General features: G+C 29.4%; 1 protein-coding gene across 3 annotated transcripts in view; it reads left to right on the top strand.

Annotated features, from left to right (window-relative positions):
• Jhamt (juvenile hormone acid methyltransferase) overlaps positions 1 to 8349 on the top strand; it is a 15956-nt gene extending 7607 nt beyond the window's left edge. Inside the window, exons 2-6 of one of the 3 annotated variants that reach the window (XM_016807607.2) lie at positions 744 to 821; positions 2951 to 3148; positions 3247 to 3549; positions 3960 to 4095; positions 7992 to 8349. In XM_016807607.2, coding sequence (XP_016663096.1) covers positions 2960 to 3148; positions 3247 to 3549; positions 3960 to 4095; positions 7992 to 8167 — 804 coding nt within the window. In that variant the 5' untranslated portion in view covers positions 744 to 821; positions 2951 to 2959 and the 3' untranslated portion in view covers positions 8168 to 8349. 3 annotated transcript variants of the gene reach the window in all.
• Positions 8350 to 11201: the final 2852 nt, after the last annotated feature.

Here is an 11201-nt window from a genome sequence, read left to right as displayed (position 1 = left end):
CCCCCGTTAAGTGATGTGAGGGGGGCAATTGCCCCCTCTCGCTCCCCCCAGTTTACGCGTATGGTTTATTGTAATTACCCACAAATTCGTTTCTTGTAATCGGTGACTATCGTTTATTGTCGACGATCTAATCTTATGAATTTCTGATACCTATTGGCATAAGCATGCGCACGGGGGAGGCAGGGGAGGCAGCTGCCTCACCTGCGAGAATTTTCACTTCCCCAAGATTTTATACATTAAGAGGACGTGATACCCGCATGTGTTGTCTCCGTCTTACAAGTGCGTAGCATAAAAAAATTTTACACTCAGCAGAACACGTGTAGTTCCGTTAATTTAAAAATTAGAGTGAATTGACCTTTTATAAAATCTAAAGATAAGATTATTATCTAGGAAACCTCATATGCTTTTTAGTATATTTTAATTTTAACGCGAGTTGAGTGTAAAATATTTTTATGCTACGCACTTGTAAGACGGAGACAACACATGCGGGTATCACGTCCTCTTAATGTATAAAATCTTGGGGAAGTGAAAATTCTCGCAGGTGAGGCAGCTGCCTCCCCTGCCTCCCCCGTGCGCACGCTTATGCCAATAGGTATCAGAAATTCATAAGATTAGATCGTCGACAATAAACGATAGTCACCGATTACAAGAAACGAATTTGTGGGTAATTACAATAAACAATAAATAATAATTATTATTATTATTTTTAGTATTATTAAATTATTTATTATTATTATGTATAGAATTCCAACAACACTGTTGTACGAGCAGGCGCCGACGTCGTGAGCCTTCTGCGGGCGACCGCGGTGACACAACACAGAGTAAAGATAACAATTCCATTCTAAAAATAACATTTTATCGTCAAATAGTCAATAGCTATAATAACAAAAGTATTTTAGTATCACAAGTTCAGAAAATTCTACTTATAAATTATAATAATTAGGTACATGATATATTTTAATATTTACACTCATTATCAATACCTACGTTCTAAAAATGTATTAATCCAAAAAAAAATTACCTGACTAGTAATTAAGTAAAAATTACTAAAAAAAAGTAACTTAAATTACATATAAATTACTTACAATAAAATGTAATTAAATTACCATCAAATTACTTAAAAAGTAATTTTGTTACAGTAACTTGTAACTTAAGTTAAGTTACTCTCCAACACTGTACATTTGTACCTGGTGATGATCGATATATATGCTGTTTTAAAGTTTCTTTTGATGGCAATGAAGTTTGCCAATTTGAATTTATTTCCAGCCATTTTCGGGTGAATAATAAACATCGATATTCATTTACATTTGTTTGACTTTTGGTGCGCCATATAATTTTAATGTGTATCTTTCCCCGGCTTTAAAAATGTTTTCAGGTGTGGAGTTTGGACGGTTAAATACATTTACTATTTCTTGAAGTTCTGGATTGGCTGAGAAGTTTGAAATGTTTTAATTTTCCAATATTATAGAAGCATGAAACAGTATCAGATCCACTGATAGCGTGTAAAAATGAAATTGAAAATTTGATGACATTAACCTTTTGGATTTCTTGAATTGAATATATTTTTAATTTCCTCCATTCCCTGCTTTTAAAAATATGACCTGATTTTCGACTGGTGTAAGAGCTTTTAATAAAACCAGTTAATCGATGTCTTGACCAACTACAACAACAGATTGATTTTGTGCCCACTTTATAGCTTCATTTACAATTGCAGTATCAGCATCGTCATTGGTTTGTTTAATAATATAACATTTACCTATCAAATATGAAGACAACATTTGCATCAATCTACTTTTATTTCTTATATTTGATAAGAATGATATATGTGCAACAGTTAAAACCATATTTTCATCAAATAAAATGTCCACTGAAGAATATTTTACACGGCGCTTACGTTCTATATTTGTTGTACTTGTCGAGCTTTCATTGTAGCCGTCAATAACTATAACTGCATGGGTCCCAAAATGTTTTGTTATATAGGACTATACTCCGGCCCACGAGAGAGTATTACCGTTTTGCGCATGTAGACTGACGGCGGAGACGGTTCCGAGGCCCCATTTCTCCCACTATTTCCACGACCGTTATACACCATATAGCGTTGAGCGCAGCCAATCGTTGCCGAACAGCTATCGGCAATGCCGAATAGTGGGGAATGCGCAGAATCAGACGAGTTTTCGTCGGGCGACGGTAATACTCTCTCGTGGGTCGAAGTATAGTACAGTTAAACAATTTGATTGAAAGTTAAATTTAATTGCCACATAACTCTATGTAAAAGAACACCATATAACTATATAAAATAAAATTCAATGTACCAACTACCATGGTAGTTTAACATTTACATGCTACAGCATGTTATAAAATAATATTTATATTTTACTAAATAATATGCGGTGTAGATACACATATGATTATAAATTATTTATAATATAGCGTTTATCAATAATAATGTTTATCTGTAATATGTTAATATATAATATAAAAAACGTAAACATTGCGTTTTATAGTGGACGCGAGTGTGGCGCGCCGCCTACGTGCAGCCTATATCTTTGTATAGTACCTATTATAGCGCTTCGTGTCTAATATTATGCTATATTTTTATATAGTAACATTTTTGAGATAAATTTAATATTTTCAAAGATAATTTAAAAAAACTGAAAAAACGTACATAAAATTCAAGATGGGGGGCACTTTTGGACCACGAAGGGATGGTGACTTTTTTTGGTTAATCAGGAGCCCATAAACAAACTTTTTGTAAAATATCACAACTATCCGATTTAATAACTCAAAACACCAATTTTGGCGCTTAAATGACTGGACTATGGATATCGTGCGTGATTTTAAGAAGCTCCGTTAGGTGCGGGTTTTATAATACCTTGGCCCCTATAGTATGCTTGTGTTTGATTACCGTGTACCTATAAAAAAATAAAATTTCATCAGAGAACGATTTTAGTCTGTCGAAATGCATTGCCCAGAGCGGTACATCAAAAACAACGGTATACAGCAGAAGGCAGCCAAGGATACCTTGACTGCATATATTGAGAAAATGGCGTGGACGTCAAACGAAATAGTTTTGGACGTAGGATGTGGACCGGGAGACGTAACATCGGATATTCTTTATCCTTTTTTGAAAAATAACATCAAACAGTTGGTATGTATGATTTAAGTTGCTTAAAATAATATATAGTTTTTTTAAATAATTTGTATACCTAGTTATTGTATTTATTTATATAGATATCGATTTTTTAGATTGGCGTTGACAAATCCGTAGAAATGGTAGAATATGCTAAAACTTTTTTTGGATGCTCCGAGATGGATTTCAAAGTTCTGGACATCGAAGACGCCAACAACTGCGGTTCTTCTTATTCGCTCAGATTCAACAAAATATTTTCATTTTTCTGCTTTCACTGGATTCATGATAAAGTCGGTGCCTTGCTTAATATGCACTTGATGTTGAAAAGTGGTGGAGAAATTTTGATTGACTTCTTGTTAATCAATCCGTTGGTTGAATTGTATAAATTTATGGACGAAGAATGGCAAAAATATATTAAAGTGGGTACCTATTTATGTTAATTTTTTTAAAAGTTTTATTTAAATGAATAAAATAATTTACCATTTAATAAAATTTATTGTTTTGGTTTTGTTCTTACTTTTTAAAATTGTCAAACATTATAAAATATCTATTGAAATTATAATTTAAGTGATACCTACCTTTACAAATTCAACTTATAATAATATAAAATTTCAAGAAACTGATTACAGGATAATTCAAGGCTTAAAATCGAATTGAAATTTTTAAATTCAATTTAAAATTCGCTTATCAATATTAAATTTTTCTGATTTAAATTTTAAAAAATGTATTAATTTTTATATTTTCTCAATATTTATTTAATATTAGAGGTTTTTCAACTATTTTTACCGATATTTAAAATTTATTTTTAAATCAATTTCATGCTCTGCAGGAAATAAAGCAGATGTCAAAAGATTCATTTTCCCAAGACGAATTGAGAGGAATGTTCATCAAGGCTGGATTTCGAATTATCAACATGGAATCAAATGTCAAAACATATACATTTCCAGACTACTCATCATTTTTAAGTAATTACGATAACTTGTATACACATAAAAATGGGATTATTGTTTTAAAACTCTTTACTATATTCTTGACTATTAAAATGAAAGTTAACTGCATTTGTCAGTCAAATTAATTGAAATGGAACGTTTACCTAATACAGTATCTTAACTATTTGAAGGTATTAAAATAACCTAACCTCAGTAGTCAAATAATGGGTACTTAGATCTCTATTTAAATAACAACGTTTTCCCATATTTAGTGCTATTATAGGTAGTTACTCGGTAGGTTAGGCGTTAGGTTAGGGATCCCACTAAAAATGACTGTACCTATGTGGTTCAAAACTGAAACCCCCAGGAATATTTTGCATTTTTTTATGCATTTTAACAACCAAATCAGTAGTTTTTTAACCCCGTAAAATGATTGCGTTAACATAGGTATAGACACTTAGTTAAGTAGCTGTTGTAACTATACTTTTTATGAAGTTAATTTGAACTAAAATTAATAGTTAAAATAAATGGTTACTATGTTAACTACATAGCGTAATCAAATCAATACTCCTTGTGCCTTGAGCGGAATTTAACGCTCGAATGCGTATGGAATTGATTGGAACTAAGTACTCAAAACAACCTCACAGTTTTATGTGTGATATTTATTATTATTATTTTTTTTATTCAATCAAAATTCAAAAGCTACGTCAATGATTTTTAGCTACCTACCTACCTACTTATTTACAATTATTTAATATAAATATCTTACATTCTTACATTGCCGTGGCCCGTAATTTCATGCACTAAAAACACTTTAATAAATTAATTATTATAATATGTCCTTACTCCTTATACAGTATATATTTTACACAAATAGTAATATGATCACACACTAATATAAAATAAGTACAATAAATCGATATTAAAAATATTGTTTACTGAATATAATTGGACGCTAATGGGTACAATTACACGAAATCGCCAGAATATAATATAAAATAAAAAATATTATTGGATATTTCGGTGTATGTTTGCAACTATGCTCCTAAAAACATTCAAATGTGCTGTAAAAATATTTTATATTATCGTGCATTAAAAACTCATGAATATGAAAAAAAATAATTATATAAATTTATTTTTTTTAATTTATCAAGGAAACTCAATCTCTTCCAAATACTTTTGATTTGAAAACCGTATTAAGAAATAATTTTTTTTTTTTTAGTTCAAGTGTTCGCTTATATTATATATTTATATTTAGTTTTTGAAAATAATATTATAATATGTTAATAATCTGTTTGTATAATAATTATTATATTAACTTCCATCGAGGAACTATATTTTAACTTCTTTAATATTATATTAACAACGGTCAATGAGTCGCAAGTAGGCTTATAATATTGTTGTTACTTTTCAAATTAACCATATTTTTCTTATGACTCAGCATATTATTTAACTTGTTTGGACACTTCATTATGTTATGATATATAAATATATAATTTCATGTTTCAATTTTTTTAATTTTTTTTTTCTATGAATATCAATAAAGTTTTATCTGTTGGGCCAAAAAGTGTAAAAATGTAATACAAGGCTCCTGATATATTGTTACAATAACAGTTGAAAAATATTCAAAATACATAGGCACAGTTTTTTTAAATTTGAATAATTATTTTGTAGTTAAAAATGTATAAAATGTTTACCTTTTATATCTAAGGATTGAACATTTTAAAACAAGATTCCACGTAAGCAGCTAATTCTGTTACCAAAAAATCTAAAAAATACATAAACACAGTTTATTTTTACAGTCATTTGAAGTTCAAATTTAGACAAAATTACATATTAAAAAACCCTAGAATAACTATTTTAGTTATTTTGTTGTGATTGTATAATATTATTCGTGGGTACTTGAAACCGATAACTGCATTAAATTGAGTCCCGAAAATACTTTTGGGTTATCGGAGTTGAGTCTGACCAATATTTTTAGGTTGTTTGAGTTGAGTCCCTTCAGCCTATTAGCGTTATCCAGAAGACACAATGTGGAGGTTGGCCGAGTAGTCTCACAAAAAATGTATATGATTGTATTTTTTTAATCATAATAATAATAAGTAGAAAGAGTTAATTAGTTAAAAAATATTAAAAATAATAATTATTGTGTATGATTGTATAGGTACACTTTTTGTGTAATATAATAATGTTAATTATTAAATAGTTTTTTTTTTTAATTATATAATAATAATAAAAAGTATAAAGAAATTATGAGTTAGCCTTTAATAATTTATAAATAATTTTTTTTTCACTTAACATACACTCCATTTTTCACTCGTAATAATTTGATAATCATGGTGTAAGTATTAACTAATTGTGTGTTAACGAATTATTCGGCACGACTGATTGATTTTGAAAGAGTATACCTATATACCACCGGGCACCGGGACGTTGATGATATCCGTTATCGTTGCGTATAATCTGGTATAATAATATGATGTGCAAGGTTCAAGGTAACCGGACTCAATTCAAAGATATTAATATAATACCCTGGACTCAATTCAAACACATATAAAAGTAGCATGGACTCAATTCAATATCACCGCTTGAAACTTCTAAAGTATACTATTATATATCTATGATAGTATTAGAATTTGTTTTTGATGTATAACGCGTTATAAGTACCTAATGAGTAATGTATATTGTGATATGATTAATTTGGAATTTATTATAGGTACCTATTATAGGTCAATTTTTTTTAATACCATAGATATAAGTATATAATGTCTTAAACCTAGACTGACATACCGTCTCCACTCAGAATCGTTTTACTTATACAATGATATTATAATATCATTGAATTCAAATTTAATACCATCCATTATACAGTGACCCAGTTGAAACCTACTATACAGCGACCCAGTTGAAACCTACTATACAGCAGAGCGACATCCACTTGCCCACCTTTTTTTAATTTAATTCACATGTTTGGCCTATTTTTTATAAATGATTAACAATGATTTTTTTTACAGCGTTCTTTTAAAAAAATAAAATGTTGGTGGTCAAAAATTATTGTAGTTGGGCAATTACTTGCGTGTTTGAATAAACGTCACCTTAAACAATATTAAAATCATATAGTACCTTGTATCTACCTATCTAAAATACACGTATGGACGTTTGGTATTTAGCCACAAAAATTCCAGTTTTTCTTTTGTTTTTCACGGCATTTTGAAAGCTACTGAAATATTTTTACTTTTGACTCCCCCAAGTACTAACTAGATTCACTTTCCTATCAGAAAAGATACTGTTGAATAAAATCTAAGCTTTTTTACTGTCCTAAAAGATGATGACAAACACAAAAAATTTAAAATAAAACACACATTATTGTGAAATTAATACATTCACCGCTCTACTGTAGGTACGTTAGGTGTTGTGTGGTCTACTTTAATGAATATGTTTAATTTTAATTCAATGATAAAAAATCAATGTATACGAAAAACGATTCTGATCAAAAACGGTCTGTTAGTCTATATTACTGAGTAATGAGAATACTATATATTTTTATAATTTTATTATATTAGATACTATAGCTGTCCCACAACTACCGCCACTAGTATTATTTTTTTTATGTATAGATATATTTTTATAAAAATGTAGATAGGTACTATATTTGAGGTAATTCTATATTATAATCATGGCTGTTATGTTTAAAACATTAGTTACTTACTTAATTTTATTACATTCCGATCAAACTTGTTTTCATTTCTAATTTCAATCATTAGGTACTCAAAATAGATTGGCGTGGATTGGTTTTTTTTATTGACAAAATACATCAATAAAGTGTTATATAGAAATACTGTATACTATAAAAGTATAATCTACCTATATAGAATTGAGTTTTTACTATTACTTATTGATTATTTATCTTATTTTTCATTTGATTTTATTAGATTGTGTCAGAGCTATAGATGATATGTACACCAATTTGCCAAAACATTTACATGACAGATATGCCACACATGTTAAAGATAAAATGCGTGAGAAACAAGTAATTGAAATATGTCCAATTACAGGAGAAACAATTTTTAAATATCTTCCTATTATTGTGCATGCTATCAAAGATTAAAATTTAAAACTGGAATATTAACTATATCATAATAATGTATAAGTACCTACCTAACAGGGTTATAATATATTACCGAATTGAAATAATATGAAAGAAAATATTTAAGAAACATTATATATTATTGTTATGATAATTTATAATATACAATTAATAAAATAAAATAAATAAACAATTTAAAAGCATAACAAAGTTATTATTGTTGCGTTTAAATTTATTTCAAGAAAGAATGTTGCTCTGTTAGCGGTTGACAAACATTTAACTTTACTTTTAATTTTTATATTATTAAACAGAAACATATTGTAATGAGCTAAAAATATGAGTAGAAATGAATATTAGATGAATAATGAATTAATTAAAGAGTATGAGATGATGAGATTATATTTTAGAATTATTAATGCATCTGCATGATAATGTTGTTAAAAATTATTTTTTTGCTATATTTCTTTGACTCATTACTTAAATGTTATCACCCACTGTGATTCTTTATGGAGGGGGTAAGTACCAGGATTTTTCTTTTAGCTTCTTTTAGGTTGAGCAATACGCGAAGAGTCTTTAATAAATTTGGTACTTACCGTTCGGTCTACTAGACTCATACTCAGTGGTTGATTTGGGGGGAGGGGGCAGGGGGACAGAGTCCCCCTTCTTTTTAAATTTTTTTTTCAGCGTACCCCTTCTATTTATTTGAAACGGAAACGCTGGGAACCCAACATAAAGCTAGTGAATTTGTAAATCGTGATTTCTTGATGCCAAATTTACTTAATAGGTACACAATATTTTATATTGTTATTATATTATAGCCTGTTAGTTGAAATTAATATTATAAATTATAACAAAATAACTATAATCGTTATTTTTATTTTTATTTGTTTCTATTGTGATAACTGATAAACAAAGCGTTAGAAATTAAAATCCCATTTTTAGCGTTTTTTTTGTAATTTGTCGGTGGTTTTTCCCGTGGCATTAAAGTACTATTGAGAAAATCGAAAAATGACCCCCCTATAAAAAGTGTTTTTCTTTCTATATGTATTTTTCGAATAAATTTGATATTGTTTTGGTGTGATAAGTTGATGGGTGGAGAGGGAGGTGTGGAGGACTTTGCCCTCCACGGCAATGTGACGATTAATTTTGTGTGGGGCGCTCGTTTATCCAACATCAGCAGAGTCCCCCTTCTTTTTTATTTCCAAATCAACCACTGCTCATACTTGAACTGCGTACGTAGAGAACTGAGTACGACGGGTATATAATCACAGGGGTTCAAAGAGGATCTATAAAGAGCATGGACTTTTTTTTACGAATAACTAGGCGTTTTAGGTCACTGGAAAACCACGGAGGAAACGTAGACTTTTTGTGTTTTACCAATGAAACAAAGTTAAAAACAAAGTAGTTAAGAGCATTAGATAGAGCAAGAGCCGCCTCATTAGTATTTAACGATTTTAACGCAGAAATAGTGTCACGCCAATTATACCTTACCAAAACAGTTTTAACCTTTACAAAATCTGTCTTATTGAAGTCTGGAAAATAGTGTAATTCATCGAAAGTAGGAAAAAAATGGAGAATTAACAACATCAAAAACTAGGTATGGGTGATAACTGTCCTCAAGAACAACAAGTACATCCGATCTTTTAATAAAAATATTACGCTCGTTGCTAAAAACTAAATCTAATATGGAATCATGAGTATTACTTATTTCATTCAGCTGGAAGAAGTTCAGAAATGCAAAGCATACAGGGATACAAGAAATATGCACACCTTACAGTGAATAATGGATAAGTCCATAGTTTCATCATTTGACCACAGAAAACCTGGGAGGTTAAAATCGACATAGACAATAAAAACACTACCACTATTATTCGAAACAATATTCTTAAAACTTAAAGTAAATAACTCATAAACACTAATAGACGAGATAGGAGGGAAGTAGACACCGCAGATAATATACGAGACTGCATTTAAATGCATTTTTAAATAATCAAACAATTATTTATTAATATACCTACATGTCGATGATACATAACAATATAACACACAATATTACTAATTTTTGGGTAATTACTTGTTTTAAACTTTTATTTTAAATATTTAAACTTTGAGTCGTTATTATTATTGTACATCGGAATATAATTTATAATAAATAATAAATAACAAAAGTAATAATTCACGATTTCGTTTTAATAACACGGCGTTGTAGATAGGCAATTAATAGTACGCCTTTACCCGGTCCGTTTTCCGCCGAATCAAACTAAAATAAGGAAACTGGTACCAGGACAAACGTCACAAGTGATGTGGCTAAGCAGTCCCAAAACTTCCCGAAGAAAATGTAACAGATGACAATCGTTATAGACTAATTTTATAAATCAAAAATCAAAATAGTCAATAATAAATGAAAGTTAATAAAAAAATCAGAGATTTTGCTCTTCTGTATAAATGAGTATACAGAGCTGTATACATGTTGAGTGCATCAAGACTTTCTGTAGATCTCTGTGATGGATATTTTAAATTTGAATTTAATGATAAAGGATAAATGATTGAATACAATGAAAAATGAATCGAGACCGTCTATTAGCCAACCTATCAGGAACGGATTGGAATATAAATTCGGCCCGGGAAATCTGTACCTAAGTCGGCCCATAATGAAAAAAATAAATGCTCAAATTTAGTTACATAGATTTACCTATTATAACTAACAAATTAATACATTACCTAATTTTTTGGTTAATGTTTTAGAGGTAGGTATAAGCTACTTTATTAATTATGTCATCTGTATCAATATTATAAAGTACTTCTTTTTCGATGGACATTAACATGAATGCCTCAAGTTTGGATTCTGATATTTTGCTTCTTAATCTGCTTTTAATAAATTTTAAAGTTGAAAATGTTCGCTCACATGCTACCTACGAATACACAAATAGTACAGATCAATAATTTATAGTGTATTTAAATAATTTAAAAAATATATATGTACCTGAATTGATGACAGTGTTAAAAGATATATATATGCTTATCATGGATTACTATAAGTACTGCTATACATATT

The sequence above is a fragment of the Acyrthosiphon pisum genome, chromosome A1, assembly GCF_005508785.2.
Source record: "Acyrthosiphon pisum isolate AL4f chromosome A1, pea_aphid_22Mar2018_4r6ur, whole genome shotgun sequence".
Lineage (NCBI taxonomy): Eukaryota > Metazoa > Arthropoda > Insecta > Hemiptera > Aphididae > Acyrthosiphon > Acyrthosiphon pisum.
Note: the sequence above shows the minus strand (reverse complement) of the source record. Positions and strands in the feature narration are given on the sequence as shown.